The 16,883-nt window shown below is 39.2% G+C and overlaps 1 protein-coding gene across 1 annotated transcript in view; it reads right to left on the bottom strand.

The window, feature by feature from the left end:
- Positions 1–16,883, bottom strand: part of PCSK2 (proprotein convertase subtilisin/kexin type 2) — a 99,798-nt gene that overhangs the window by 45,114 nt on the left and 37,801 nt on the right. The window contains exons 3-5 of the mRNA XM_041477194.1: positions 5,620–5,733; positions 4,051–4,159; positions 1,972–2,009 (exon numbers count right to left, since the gene is read on the bottom strand). Coding sequence (XP_041333128.1) covers positions 1,972–2,009; positions 4,051–4,159; positions 5,620–5,733 — 261 coding nt within the window. The remainder of the gene's footprint in view (positions 1–1,971; positions 2,010–4,050; positions 4,160–5,619; positions 5,734–16,883) is intronic.

Below are 16,883 nucleotides of genomic sequence, written 5' to 3'. Positions count from 1 at the left end.
TTTCAGTATTAAAGCCTGGAGGTCTTATCTCCTTCAAGATCTTTCAGATGGGATTTCTGTTGCTCCTTTAATGACTGTCTTACCAACCAGCCATTTGCTTCTGCATTTTGTATTAGCCAGCTGATCTTCTCTTTTCTCTCCACAGCCTGATCACTGCTACACTGCAGAACCTCTCCTCACTTGGACAAAGTCACTCCTGCACAAATCTTTTCAGATCCTTGTTTCAAATCAGTCTCCTCACAAGTCTTCCATGACTGCCATTAAAGGTTTGATGATCCTATGTCCAGACAGCTTTTCTTTCCAATTTTCTTTCCAATATCCAAGGGATATTTTTCTAATATCCTGTAACTCTCAGATTTCTCTCCAGTTCCATTATTTCAGGATTTCTACCATCATATCTGTGCATTGCCCTTCTCTGTGTCACTTTCCACAAATTTCCACAATATTCACTACTGCCACTCTAAAACCAATATATTTCTGCTAAACCTGACAAATACTTATCCATCAAACACAAAATATTTTGGAATTAAAAGAGAAAACACTGTATTACAGCAGAATCTAGTTTTGGTTTCTGGGCATGATCTTAAATTCACTGTTAAAAGAACTCTTATATCATGTATATTGGGCAGACTTTTTTCTTGTCTATTTGAAACATGATTTTTAGAAACAGAATGTTCCCACATACTTTGTCCACACTTGCTGCTGAAAAGTGAATATAGAGCATGTGCTTTGCTAAATTCACTGTTAACAACAGAACTCTTATATCAGGTATATTGGGCAGAATTTTCCTGTCTATTTGCAACATAATTTTTAGAAACAGAATGTTCCCACATACTTTGTCCACACTTGCTGCTGAAAAGTGAATATAGAGCATGTGCTTTGCCCACATCACATACTACAATATACACAGAGCACAATTTCTGCAAAGAAAAAGGCTGCCTTTTAAAAAATTATTTATTTCTATTAATTTATGGGAACATCCTACTGAGTTATTTCTCTTGGGAGAGAATTCTGCAGTCAGGGCACAGGGTTTAATTAGCTGCTATTAAGCCAGTTCATAAGGAGTGAAACTGGATAATCTGCATTCTATGGTCAGCTGTTTCCCAAATGCCCGCTCCAAAGCCTTCCATATCCATTTTCTATCTACCAAATGTGCTTTGCTACTTGCAACACAAATATGTTTTCATCCTGTGCGTGTCACTATGTTCCAAACTGCCCGTATGTAAAAATAACTGTCTTCCTTATTTTGGAGTTGTTCTATCTAAGTGGCTGACATTTTTTTCCAAAAGCTCCAGCACACCTTATTCCTCTTTTCATTTAATTATAATTGCAAACTAAACCACATTGCTCAGCTGAAGCAGCCTGGGCGTCCCTCAGGAAGGGACCTGAAGATAAGAGAGCTAGTGCCAATGGAGGGTTGGAGGGAGACGAAGAGTTAAGAAAGGAAGAACACTCTAGTCCAAAGGTCTGAATCCTGAGGGAGATTTGTGGAACAATCAATTTGCATAGCATGTGCTGAGAATACACAATCTGCCCTGCACATGCTTTGAAGCACTGGATCAAAACGCCTGGTATAAAGGAATTAAACTGGTTTTGGAGGTTTCAAAGGCTAATACCTGCCTTGCCACAGCTCCATGGCCCTGCAAGTGATAGGGGTATTCTGCATCTTAATAGCAGGACTTAGAGAAAATTCACATGTTACTTATTTCTGTCCTAAAACCAATACTACAAGCTGCAGCTTATTTAATGTGACACAAGACTGTCATTCCTCCACAAAGACCCTTGTCACATTTCCACTCCTTGCACAGGCAGCCCCATTTTCAGTCTGCTCCTTTCAATGGGAAATGTATGATCACTAAGATCAGGAGTCCAGCTGTACTGCTCTTCTACTCCCTATTTAAAATTTTGTAGCAGAGGGAATACAGTAATAAGAAAATCCACATCTTACAGAAAAGGTCAGCATGAACTTACGTAGTTTGATGCAAGATCTGGATGCAGATAATCAATTCCTGCAATAAGACAATGACAGAACAGAAACCAAAGGTTAAGAGTTTCAAAAAAGATTTTCTAATGATCACAGAACAAGATTCCTTTACAACCATAGGAAAATAATAATGGTGAATAATGCAACTGATTGAAGTGAAATTCCAGTTTTTAAAAGTGGACTTTTCAATAATTTACGTAAAAATCCAGCGGCCATTTGAAAAAGTGAGCTGAATGACAAAGTTTATTGTTTTGTAGACTAGATCATATTTATTTATAAGGTTTAAATCACAATTTATCTTTGTATGAATTTTGTCATCTTAAGGCATACCAAAACTAATAAGATTAGTAAGCACTGGATCAGCACAGGATAGAAAAATGAGTATTTTTAACCACTGTAAACTAGAAAATTACCTAGAGTAGACTTGGGTGATCACTAAGGCAAACATTTCAGATTATTTGCATGAAAGAGAACTTTTAATATTGGATTAAACCATTTTAGCAAATATCTGTGTATAGGCTCCACATTTTGGTAGTGTGCTAAAGATTCTAACAGTGTGTAATACTCTTTCTATTGCAGGGCAATAGAATAATAGAATACTCATTCTACTGCATGGCATCTTTCTATACATGCCAAATGTACAAATCCCAGTGGATGGTGTAACAGAGGTGGCAGATCCACACTCAGCTGGGATAAGATGACCTATTACATAGCCAGTTAAAACATACAAAACAATGGCCACCAATCTCATGCTACATTTTCATCATCACCACTCTATTCTGTTTTTCCAACCACCTCCCCATTACACAATCTATTTTATTTTCAAGGAGAATGCCATAACATCATCATTTTTCTGATGGAAAGATTACTTCTCATTCTGTAGGATCCTTAGCATTAGATTTGCCTTAGGAGACCCTTGTTACTGATCCAAATGGTAGATGGACAATAAAAATCCCTATGAAGAATCCTGTTATTCAGGCCATCTTTTTTTAGAGTCACTAGAAAGAAATTATAAGGCAAATTACTCCCTTCTCTGAAAGCTGTATCTGATGGACCAGCAGTTTTATTGATGCAAAGCTCAAGCAGTTTGCCATCATTCCCAGCACAGTCATGCCTTGCTAATCTGAAAGCCAAGTCCTGCCTCTGTGAGATCAGTGAAATCATGACACAAGACGTCACCTCTCAGATGAGATTGATCTTTCATCAATACATAAATCAGGTTGCTCAAGGCTTTATCCAACCTGGCCTTGAACACTGCCATAACCTCCCTTGGCAACCTGTTACAGTATCTCACCACCATCATAGCAAAGAATTTCTTCCTAATATCCAGATGTCTGAGTCTACTTTCTTACTTCCACAAAAACCTTGCCATAGGAGTAAGCAAGTGAGGAACTGAAATAAGTAAGGACAGATCCCGGTTGACTCTAGAAAACATATGTGGATACAGACATTTTATTTATTTTTAATTTTATTCAGCCCCATTAAAGGAAAACATTCAAGATTTATTCCAAAGGAGAGTGTTGAGAGGCTGTATGGAATTCCTTTACTTCAGCAAGAACCCATAAGTAGAAGAACTGAAACTTCAACTGTACCTTTTACCTTCATCTTTCCTGATCTTAGTCTGAAGCTAGCAATATATCTACTATACAGATCTTCACTGACATTCAGCATGAAAGTGTTTAATTATTTCCGCTATCAAGGATGACTTTGAAAATAATGTAATCCAAAAAACATTTTCTTAGGTATTTTTTGCACAGAAATTTCCTCCTCCAGTCAGTGCCTACAGAAATCAAGGGGAGTTTCTCCTTAGGTTTAATGGCCATTACAGTGTGCCCTGAAAGACATCTGAGTGATAATTGCAAACTATTTCTAATGCTCGGATATCCATTCCTCAGTACCCCTATCTTTGTATCATATTTTCCCTGAAGATGTCAAAGTATTTATAGAGGCTGGTAGTTTCACCACTACAAGCAATCAACTATTACTTTTTAATCTTTTTTTTTAACTTCAATTACATGAAAAAAGTCTACTTAAAAGTATTAAATTAGAACTCAGTCTTCACTTACCATCATCCATAATTCCTATGGTTACTCCCTTCCCTGTGTATCCCAGCTCCCATGCTTCAGCTACGTTAAGGTCAAGTCCAGGAGTCCCATCTGCTTGACCAGTGTTAATCTAATACATCAGTGAAAAAAAAAAAAAGCTTTTTTTACTTGACTGACATATTTCCACAGCCACTGTTTTTTCCTTTATGTCTCTGCATGCATCTTTGGTACAGAAAATATATTCCGTATGTTTTTGGAGTATGCATCTGTCCATAATCATATCTACTTCAATAATGCAGCTTTAAAAAAAAAACCCAACAACAACAAAACAAAACCCCAATAAAACAAACACCACAAAAAAACCCCAAACCAAACAAAAAACAAAAAAACCCCCACAACAACAACAAAAAACCTGAAAAAAAACCAAAACTGGTAAAATTCAATTTTTTGTGGTTTATAAGATTTGGTTAAACATTGAATCTTTTGGACCCCAAAAAAGGATTTTTCCACTTAACATGTCAGCCAGTGGATCAATCCAGGAAAAATGTTAGAACAACTGATTTTTATGAGCAGGAAATACTTTTTCTTGAAAGTAGGGATCCACTGTATAGCTTCCTAATTTTTTCTTATTTTTATCACTGCAACATTTTGATTAACTACCAGAAAATAACTGAATTAATCCCCACTTTATTTTATCGACTCTTCAAGGATAAAATCCCATCCATGCTAATGTGCCTCCAATTCATTTGAAACCTTTTGCCTCAGGAAAAAAAAAACAAACAACTGCAGCCATATTGGATGGATTCATGAAACGTAAGAAATGGATTAAGAGGAAGAAAGATTACTCTTAAGCAAAAATACCTTTCTTAAGTTAACAAGGCAGTACTGCATTTACTGAGTATTTCATCATAAATATGTTGCAACAATAAAACAGACCAGAATTACTTTATCAATTTTTTAAATTAAAAAAATCATTTAACTTTAAAAATTAAAACTTTTAAATTAAAAAATCATTTCACTTCCAAGTAAAAATATAACTTTTCTTTCATGCCTAAAGACATCTCACTCTAAAAATATGACACAGAAAAACTGAAACAATTAAGCAAAATATGAATTTCCTCTGACATTAGCTGAAGCCAAAATTCATCAGTTTTCAGCTGTTCTTTTTTGACAAATTACATTCAAATTTCCATAAGAAAAGAAAAGCTTTAACTTTTGCTAGCAAATACTTTATAGTTTTTTGTTATAATTCCATAACAATATTTTACCTGGCAACAGCTCAAAGACATGATTCGTATGCAGTTCTAGGGGTCACACCAGCACACCAGCAATGCCCACAGGACATCAATATAGTTCTCTTTCAAGCCTTCTAAGGAGCTTTCCATTGAATGAAATGAAATTTATCACTTGAAATGTGCTGGATCTTCCCAATAAAAAAGGGGTACAATTAAAACCAACACAACAGAGGCTTGGATCCATTCCCAAGTCCTGCATTTGGAAAGAACTGTTGGAAAACACTGCAACTGCACAGCATGGCTTGAATGACAATTATTTAGTTATGATTACTGAGATTTTTCTCTCAGAACTTACCAGGTACCACTGCTTTGTAAATAAAGGATCATTCATGTTGATGTCAATGTCATTGATGTCTCTATATCCTCGCTTCCTTCTGATGAAACCCTCCTGTTGCACAGCTTTCCTCACCTGGAAGGGTTAATTTTTACATCTTTACCTCAGCATTCTTGACACACATAAAAAGCTTATTTTAGACTTGTTTTCATGAGTGATAAGGGTTATGAAAACACACTATTTGTGTTTGTGTCATTCATTTGCAACTTCTAAACCAGGGACTTATTCCATTCAGAATTTACAGAGGCAGAAATCTCCAGGACTACTGCAACAGCTGTGAAGGGAAGACACTCAACCAGAGTGTTCTATCTGGAGAAAAAATTCAGCTTGAATGTTTTAGACACCAAACAATCAGCATAAGAGTGAGCCCCTCTCCAGGCATCATTATTATCATGAGTCCTCTTGTCACAGTTGTATTTTTCATTGCCATCAAAATAGAAGCTAAAATTATTTAACCGATTCCAAATATGTCACAGCTCCAAGCTGTAGACATTTGACAAAATGAGGAAGCAGGTCTCAACCACACTTCTACTATTTCAGATTTTTCTCCAGGTCATTATAAGATCATTAGATAACCTTTCCTGCCTGATAGGAACAATCTGATTATTTATGTCTCAATGTTATGCATGAGGTGAAGGATTCCTATATGGGCTTCCTATGGAAGCCTATTCCTATTCCATGCTGGCAGCCTTGTCATTTTATTTTCAGCTGAGAAATCTATCAAAAAGAATCCCCCCAACTCCCCTTTTTACAGTAGGACAGAACACTGCCAATGAAATTTTCTGGGAGAAAAAATCTGGTGTTGTGAGCTTTCATCATTTTCTGAGGCTCTCAAAAATGTCTCGTAAAATGATCTACTTTCAAGGATTAACCTTGCAATAAATAAGTGATAAATAAATATACTGGCAAGAAAAACTACATGGCAAAGAAGTCACTAAACTGACCACACTGGCTGAAGTATAGGATATGAAAATACAGGTTATAAAACACAAGTCATCACAGATTTCCAGAAATCCTTTTCTTTATGCACTGCAAATCCACATGACATTTAAGGAAGCACTGTTGAATATAGGACAAGTTAAACATGCAAATATCTTTGGAGGCAGGAACTTCAAATGTCAGACCATAACCACCTTATTTGTCCCCATGTAAAAGAGCCTTCCTGAAGGAGACCACTCAGTGGCTGCAGCTGGAGGTGTAATATGTAATAACATATTCACAGAAATTGCAAAAGGTTCTGTCAGCTTCGGCACACTCATTTTGCACTCTTTAGCCTAACCTGGTAACAAGATAGAGCGAAGAGTACTAACATTTAATTGTTAAAAAAAAAAAAAAAAGGAAAAAAAGAAAAAAATCCAGCCTTCCTGATCAAAGAGGAACAATTAAAACCATTAAATACATGTTTAAGTGCAGCAAAAAGGAGTACAAGACCCCCTAACATTTACTTAGGTGTGTTCTTGAAAAGAATCCATGGTTATTAAATAAATCTTATAACTCAGAGAACAACTTCTACATATGTGACTTTGGCATTTCAGATTAAAAATGTATACATATGAGTTACACTGCTGTGTCATAGCAACTTTGTGTATATTCAATCAGATCTTAGGACAGTTGAATCATTCTTGGAGGCATCTTTCTGTCTCAGTTAATTAAAGCATGAGCATAAAAGCCAGTGCTCAGTGAGGTGTCTGTGACAGAGGTGAAACTGGGATCTAACTGATGGGAGCTAAAACCTGTTTTCCTCCCAGCTCTGCTGTTCCACTATAACCCTGAAAACCCAATACCAATTCACAGGGAGCAGGATGGTGCACAGCATGCCCTGAAAAGGCAGGGTCAAAGGTTTCCAACAATACACTTGTATGAATTTTACCTCCTTAACTAAAGGCACCAAATGGTAAAATACTGAATTGGTTCTTTCATTTATATGTGTGCTCCCAATACTTGTGCAGGTTCATTAAAAGTGGAACGGATTGAAAGTAAAGAAAATACCTAATATGAAATAACCTGGTAAGAGGACAGTGACTAAGCAGGACCCATACAAGGTGTACTTCATGACACCAGGTCGCTGTACACAGTAAAGAAAGGTATCAGCACAGTGTTTGACAGCTCTAACACAAAGCTCAGTGATGCCATGGAGACAGAGCAACACGTGTCACTCTGCCTCCCCCCTCCCAGCCTCACCCCTGCCTCTCTGCTTGCCACTGCAAACCCCAAGCTGTCACCAGAGAACATAATTAGGAACAGAAGACAAGCCTCATGCAGACGGATGCCAGAGAAAAAGATTTCAGGCGTTTGTGCTCCCATGTAAACTTGCTGGCTCTGCAGGACCTGCCTGCATTAGGGTACTGAATTAGGATTAAACAGAAAAGGATTTCTACTAATTAAAAAGCAATGCTGGGGAGCCCTGGCTTGTCTTTTAAGACAACGGAGAGGAAGAGAGGGAGCAATGTGCAGAAACAGCACAGGCTGTTTTCCCTCTTCAGCATCACCTCATTTGTCTGATTTGTTCCATCTTCACAATACAACATAGTGTATTTTTTGTATAACATTATAATTTCCTGAGACAAGGAAATACACCCCCCAAAGAGGCATAATCTTCACTGAACTGAACCCACTCTGCAGGCTGTTTTCTGAATGTTTCACTTGGAGAAAGGGCATACAGGATGTCACCATCCACACACAGAACAGTCTCAGAAATTCTGGGACCTTTTTTCACCACAAAAACCAAGTGGGTTTCCTCATATTTGCAAATGACAGTAAGTCATACAATTGAATCTGGAAAAGATCAGGCATTTTTGTGAAAAGAAGAGTTCAAATTTTTGGAAAAGGTCTTGGTAGCTTTTTCCATGAGCTACAAATTGCCTTAGTCAACTGCCTTGCAGTGTGATCTCAACCAGCACAAGGTAAGAATTTGCCTTTTTCCTCACAAAGACATGTTTAGAAAGCAATGAGCCCAAGAACAGGTAACATCCATGTATTCCAGAAAAAAAGATCCCCAAAGAACAAACTTGGAAAATGATAATGCAAATCCAGTGATCTGGGTGGAAAACTGCCCATTTAGGGCTGCACACAGCTGACACAGCAAAATCCTCGTCTTCTTGCCAGCTGGGTACCTACGTTAGAAAAACACACTGTTTTTTCCCAAGAAGAAAATTTCTGCTTTCATATCTAGTCTAGATCAGGAGAGGGACTGCATCTCATTCTACTTCAGAAGGAAGAGTAGGCCTCCCCAAAGGCATTAAGTACCACATCAAGGTTTCAAAAACACGTGCAAGAGAGAACACGTCTGCATGTCCAACAGTAGAAAAGTACTGGGAAACATTTTCATCTTGTAACATCCATAATCCCATCAGTTTGTGTGACATTCAGACCTGGAACCCAGCCCTCAATCCCACGCACAATGCAACCTCACACCAGCTTTTAAGTCCTTGTTTCTCTAAATGAAGCAGGAAAAGCAGCATTCATAGGACTCAGGCTTCTGATAACAGTCACTAAATGATTCAAGCCTGTGAGGTATATTTATTCGAACCTAGTGAAACAACATTTTCTTACAAAAATAGCATGAATTTTACCATCTCAAAATTAGGCTTATTTATCTACAATAACAGCCTTTAGTTTATTTCATTCTTAAGTAATTTCTTCCTTTTTCATTAGAATACAAGTTTAAGTACAGATCAGAACCTGAGCAACTACTTTATTAGCATAGACCTAAATTATGAAAAAGTTACTACTAGCTGTGTTGCAAGCAGAATGAAGGTCATGTATCAAAGGTAGTCCATGGATGGCTTTCTTTACAAGGAAAAAAAGGTTTCAAGTATTGATTTTTACTGTACTTTTACTTATGCATGGTGCATACAGTCACTTGGATGACAATAAACCAGCAGGATACTGGATGCAAAACCAATTAGAAAATAATCAATTGACTGCAGTACTGCTCTGGAAGGGCCAGGAACTGCAGCACTCTACTATGCTCTCTGCTCCCATGAATGCCAAGACAATCAGCTCCTCATTTCAAAGGAACAGGGTTAATTGCACCGATGAGATCCTGCAGTTAAATGACTCTGTTATATTGAGCATAAATGACAGATTTGCTAAATTATACCAGTGGGTGTTAGAAAGTGGAACAGTACCCACAACTTGAACCTCAAATATCAAGAACTTCAAAAGAGCAGAATCTGAACCAAATTCCAGAGGAAGAAGGTAGTCCCAACTGATGACATCGAATAGGCATGTTTAAAAACCAACAAGCACGTAGCAGCAAGCTGATCAATCAAAGGAAGTAATGGTTCTTTTTTCTCTAAAGCCTCAAGGTTAATACAGGTCTGTTCCTGAAGGTGAAGTAAGAAGTGGAAACCGATAGCCGGTAGTTTTGAAGAAGTCAGGCTGGTAGTTGGACTCAGGCCCTATAAACTGTACTGAAGATCAACATCCCTTGAAGGTGGTTTGGGACAGTGTGTCCAGATGCACAAAGGCATCACCAAACAAAACAGCTTCAGACAGTGGAAGGCTGTACTGACTGTTGGCAGCATTAATTTCTCATATCCAAAGAAATATGGCAACAAAAGAGAAAGACAGAAAAGTTCAATTGAGCCAGTGATCAGCACACCCAACGTGTTGGAAAACACACCAGTTTAAAAATTTTTGTATAACTTTAGTCAAGGGGTTTTGTTTGCCTTTGACTGGGGAAAAAGAATTTTAAGTTTCTTTCTAGGGGATTTTTCCTCTAGGTGAGGTCTGATGAAGTTAAGATCTCAACAGACTGGGAATAGCCCAAAAGATAAAGAGCCACCAGTGGCCATCTACGAACATCTACCCCAGACTCTACCTCTGGTAGAGTTGGAGACATCTCCTCCAGAAAAGACTGGTAAGAAAATCAAGGAATGAAGATCTACTTAACATCAGAAGCAAAGAAATACAGATCCAATAGGACACCAAGTACTAAGAACTACACAACTTTAGACCAATGAACACTGACCCAATTCATTTCTATGAGATTTGACTGTATAAAAGATCAGAAAAATCTCGTAAATGTCATGTGTCACGGAGTGATTCTCTCTGCACACCCAGGCTATGCATGGGTAAGATTTCTATGATACATATTGGCCAGATAATAAAGTAATTGACTCTCTAACATTAAAATTGTTGTTAGAGGGTTTTTGTTTTCCTCGCAGTTTTGGTGACAAACCCTTTAGAAAGTTATGAGAATGGGACAGCATGTACACACAGGAGCTTTTAGGGGTATTATCCATAAATGACATCCCTCTGCTACTAAAGCCAATACAGAGTTACTGAGTGCATATTTTTCACCTCTGATTTCTAAATTTACTCAGACAAAGACGTTTAATTTTACTGTATCATGGGAGGTGCATATATTAGAGAAATACAATGTCAGAGAGGACCACCCATCTCACATTCTACATTTTTGTTAAAGCTACAAAGTAACCCATTTTTGTGCGACTCTCCACTACAAAATGAAAGTAATAACATTGAAGCTCCTCATTAGCAAAAAGAAAAGTACAGATCTACTTAGACTGCAACAAGTCAGATGAACAAAGCAAAACTGAATCACTTTTAAAAGGCACTGAGGACAGCTCATTTCTATAAATGAAATGATAACCAGGGGTGGAGAGGCTGCTAAACATGATTCAGACAGTGTATTGGGTTTGAACAGCCTGGTTTTGGTAGCAGTGGGGCTGCAGGGGTGGCTTCTGGGAGAAGCTGCTAGAAGCTTCCACCATGTCTGGCAGAGACAAGCCCTGGCAGCTCCAAAGACAGACTTGCCACTGGAAAGCCTGGGACAATCAGGAATTGTGGTAATGCATTTCAGAAGAAAGAAAAAAAAAAAAGTTATTGTGCAGTTGTAATTGCCAGAGAAGAGTGGGGTGAGAACATATGGGAGGAGCAGCTCTGCAAACACCAAGGGCAGTGGAGAAGGCAGGGCAGGAGGTGCCTCGGAGCTGGGATCCCTCTGCAGCCTGTGGGGAGACCACGGTGAGGCAGCTGTGCCCTGCAGCCCATGGGGATCCATGGGGATGCAGAGATCCACCTGCAGCCCACGGAGGAGCTGTGGGTGCCTGAGAAGAGGCTGTGACCCTGTGGCAGGCCCATGGAGAGAGGAGCCCAGGCTAGAGCAGCCTGTCCTTGAAGGACTGCACCCCATGCAAGAGTGACCCCAACGCTGCAGTGGTCTGGGGAGGACTGCTGCCCATGGGATGCACTCACACTGCTGCCCATGGGATGCGCTCACACTGCTGCCCGTGGGATGCACTCACACTGCTGCCCGTGGGATGCACTCACACTGCTGCCCGTGGCATGCACTCACACTGCAGCAGTTTGCAGCAGCTGCTCATGAGATGGACTCAGGCTGGAGGTTTGTGGAGAACTGTCTCCGGTGGGAGGGTGCCCACAGTGGCATGGGGAAACAACTCCTCCCTGAGCAACCAAAGAAACCACAAGTGATGAACTGACCATAACACCATTCCCTGTCTCCTTGCACTGCTGGAATAGGAGGCAGAGCTGGGAAGGAGGGAGAGGTGGGGGGAAGATGCTCTTAAGGGTTCATAATCCTGCTCTGATTTGGTTAGAGTAACAAATTCAACTCCTATCTCTACCTACAGCCTGTATTGCTCGAGATGTTTGATGAGTGATCTCTCCCAGTCCATATCTCAACACATGAACCCTCCTATGTTATATTTTCTCTCCCCTGTCTAGCTCTGGAGAGGAGTGAGAGGCTTTGGCACATACCTGGCATCTGACCAGGGTCAAACCATCACTCACAGCAATGCAGAAAATTGGTGCTTTTGTTGTGACAGAGTTGGTTCCATCTGCTCGATTTCAAAGTTTCTGAGCCAGTTTTGTGGCCCAGAAAGCATAAGGAGGAATATCAGGGGGCTTGTGAGTGTCACTGACCTTCCAATCCTTACTAATAAAATGAGAACTGCTCCTCTCAAGCAAGCTAATGACTTTCAAAGGCTCTCATGGATCTCTCCATACCTAGCAACAAGACACTGTTGCTAAACGTAGGTGTTTCTGGAGAATTATTCCTAGCAACTTCTCCAAGTGTCTCCCCAGCTGTATCCTGGGGACTGTTTTGTACAGGGACTTACCCTATAGCAAAAACATAGCAGCTGTTACAGCATAAATCCTGTGTTAGAGCACAAATCTCTAGAAATTTGGAAGACTATCAACAGAACTTTCCCTACCACTTCTAAGCAAAGGACACATAAAGAATTTTTAATTTTTTTTCAATTTCAAATATTTCATTAAAGGAAAAATGCATATCTTTCCATAAAATACTTGTATCACTCTTTATGTATTTTTAAATTGTTATTTTCTTAATGATGAGCACAGACAACATGAGCATGGCTTTGATTTATAGGAAAAGTAACATTCCCTGTAAAATAGTTCTTTTTCATTGTTTTTAGCTATACCTCTACCTTGCTTTTACTTTTTTGTTACTAGTTGAAACAATGTCACTGGATATCAAGGACCTCCTGGGTATTTTTATTATCACACTTGGATGTTCTGGACCAGTTCTAGTTTTACCCTTTCTGTAACCAGCCCCATTTGCCATCCCAAACACGTCTAAGCTTATACAGATCATCAGCAGATACGTAAATGTCCCCACAGTGATCCCTCTTGGCATGTCTCCTCATTTTTATTTGACTCCAGCTTATGTTCCGTGAATTTCTTCTCTGTCCCTCTAAACTTGGTATTGCAATGTGTCACATTTGTGGGTGAAGAAAATAGGAACAAAAACCTGTACAATAAACTGTACAATAAACTCTAACAAAAGACTTACTGATTGCATTCTGCATTAAGACCTGGCATAGCTGGGACTGCTCATTAACTTCTCTGCAAAAATCACAGAAAATCCTAACACTAGAGGTACAGCCATTTAGGAAACCACCCCAGAAGTTCATCATCAATCAGACAATAATAAAATATGAAGCTGAACAGCCTGAGTTCAAAGGTTTCATACAGGCAAATAACCTTTCTTGATGAAAACACAACTTAAAGGACTCCAGTTTCAACCAAGTTCATATTTAAAAAAAAAAAAGAATACGCAAAAACTACCATCCTTTTGCCTTTTTTTGTTATCTTTTGTTTTCCTGATATTAGTTCAGTTCTTGGTAAATAAGGAGCTTTTGAAAATAAAAGAAGGGGAAAGAAAATCAATATTTTTGTCCATTTAGCAGGCCTCTCACAGTTCAGTGACATTCAGGATACAGAGAGTAAAGAGACAAGGAATCAATGTGTAAGAGGAGACTGCAGATCATATTCAACCTGCTCAGCTAAGCAATCAATAGCTCCTCCAGCTTCTACTTTGAAATGCAAGTGAGCTGGTCAAGCTGCAATGTAAAATCAATGCTGAGTATGGATGGTCTACAATGGAAAATGCCAATTTGGTAAAACAGAAATTTTCATGGGATCATGCCCTCTTTGACAAGATTTTTTTTTTTGCCCTGGGGTAGAATTTATTAAGGGGAAACACTGAGACAGAGGAAAAAGCCCTGTATATCTTGATATTCTGTGCACTGCCTCAAGAGCAAGCAAACTGATTCCCACCTCTACTTTCTCTTCAGTTGGGCAGGAGGGGCATATCAGGATCCACACTACCACAGGTTCTGGCTATTCTCAGGTATCTGTTTCAAATTTTTTTTTCCACTGCTTAGACGAGCCAGCATGAGAGCAAGAACATTTCTGAAATCTTAAGAAGTTTCCAAAGGAATGAAAAACTTCTTTTTATTCTACATAATACCAAAAAAAAGACAAAGTACATATCTTTTCTTCCATGTCTTCTTGCAAGATAGCAGAACAGTCACTTCAGTTACAAAATCAAAGACCTCTGTAAGAAAGAAATGTCCTGGAGTTTGGCTATAACTACACATTAGTCTTTCCAGTAGAGATGCAGAGACTGCAAACCACAGGGACACTTTATCAGCAGCTTATGGGTAAATTTTGCACTTTGCTGTCTCACCAGTTACATGGGTCAAAGAAACAATCAGCCTTTCCAAATCAATCAGAATAATCACCCCTCAGTGTGGGTATAAACAGCATGCCTGGTGACAGAAAATAAAACTGGGCCTTTTGTATATAGGTCATTATCAACTGCAGATCCTACCTAGCTGCAAAATTAGGAGAACTGTGACTTGCAGAAACTTTACCTGATATTCCTTTGTCAAGTGCTGCAGATATGACATTCTTAAAACATTATGCTTGCAAAAAAACCCAAACCTGCCTTTTTCTTCTTCTTTCTCAACAGAAGAAGTCTTTTTGTAGAGTGATTTTTACTTATTACAAAGAACACCATCAGTCTTTGAGGTGATAACCAGAGTAGGTCTAAGTTATATGTACCTCTCTGTGGTATAAAAAGGGTTTTAGCTTAAATAGGAATCAGGCCCAGATCACATTTAAGATTGCAAACCTTTTGGCTGTGTCTGTGCAAAGAAGAGAGATGCTCATATGATGCTGAATCTTCTAATTTAATTATTCTCTCTGTCATCACTTGTAACTTTGGACCATTTCTTACACCCCAAGGCAGTCATCCAGCAATGGATTCCCTCCTACTCCACAACTCACTGGTCCTATGAGGAGATATATACTACACAATCCACCTTTATATAACCTCCTTTTTAGTGATTCCCTTAGTACAGTAGCTGCTTCCACACAAGCAATGAATATCTGATATATCCCAAGAGAAAAGGAGTGCTCACAGGCTAAAGATTTCTCTAACTCTGTTGATTTTAAGTTAATTTATTTCACAAAGCAAGTTTTCAGATATGTGGGAACTGTGAGAAAATACCACTTGGAGAAAAATCAGCTGAATTTGGTTTTTATGGGAGGAACTAAAAGGTAAAGTTATTCTTTTTGTTGACATGTCCCCTGGACTCACCCTAACACAGAAGAGACTTGTAAACGTGTGAATATTTGTGCTAATGCCCAGACACATTTGGAGTCATAAAGAACCACTGATAGCAGCTTCACCTCTAACTTCATGTATTTCCTTTGTAAAGATGTAAATTTGTTTTATAGACATTAAGTTTCAGTGTATTCCATATGGACAGATTAGAAGGGCTCTGCAATACATCTGTGGAGGTAAAGTTTAGGGAAACTGAGTCAGCAGCATGAAGTCTTAAACTAAGTCTGCAGCATATGCTGAAAATACACCCCCTGGTCACCAAAGTGATTCTGTAATTAAAAGCCAGCTTCTGACCTTTGCTATAACTCATCATACTTCCACTTCATTCTCCACAGCCTCCCTCCCACTCAAATTTCATCTAAATAGCTCATCACTCACCTTAGACCATCTGCTTGGAAAATGATAATATATATTTTCTCACAGAATTACTGGCACACATTATCCTTGTTTCCATGTTACAGGAAACCCACCCTAATGTCTCACTCATTGAAGAGCTGCCTGTTGCCCTATCCTTTATGTAATTTGTTTTGCTCTTCATCTGTACTCCGTTTCTAAACTGCTTCTCAGTCAAAAACCCAGACACGTTTATACAGCTGATCCCTAAATGGAATGACAGCACTCAGTCATGGTAACCACAGCAGGACCTGTAGAGGGCTTCCCTTGTGCCTGGAGCTTAGAGTAAAAGTTTACTTCAGTTTCCTCTGCTCCTTCTGAGTAGCTGGGCCCCACTGGATCCAGAGGCAGCAAAATTGTTGCCAGAATCTCAGCTGAAGAGCAGCTTCCAGAATAAAAATGGGATCACAGCCCTGGGAGGGAAGGCAGGCAGACTAGTGTCAGTGATGCTGTCCAACATGCAGTTCATGAACTAAGCTGAAAACCAATCTTATCTAAATAAATTTAAGAAAGCCTGAATTAAAAGAATTATTTAAAACTAGCTGTCGGTCCTCAAACCTGGAGACAGGAGGTGACAGTGAAGTAAAAGCTGGCTCCACTGTGTAGAATCCAGGCTTTCTCAAAATTGGTTTCAGAAAGCACACCAAGTGCCTTCTGATTGTATTTTCCTGGCTGCAACCCTCAGAGTGCCCTGAAGAATGTAATTATTCTCTTTTGCAACCTCTTCTGCACTGCCACTGCTTAATACAATTTTTCTTTTCCCTGCTTTTCCTGCTCTGTGATCAAATGATGCAGTTTGAAGCTGAGAAGAGCTACTTTGGCTACCATGAAAGGGAGCACCTCTGCACAGACAGAAGGACGCCACAGCAAGCCACACAGCTCTCTTCCAGCAGCTCCAGGTCCCTGCCCT

This window comes from Pyrgilauda ruficollis, unplaced genomic scaffold (genome assembly GCF_017590135.1).
Source record: "Pyrgilauda ruficollis isolate IOZ18807 unplaced genomic scaffold, ASM1759013v1 scaffold4, whole genome shotgun sequence".
Taxonomy (NCBI): Eukaryota; Metazoa; Chordata; class Aves; order Passeriformes; family Passeridae; genus Pyrgilauda; species Pyrgilauda ruficollis.
Note: the sequence above shows the minus strand (reverse complement) of the source record. Positions and strands in the feature narration are given on the sequence as shown.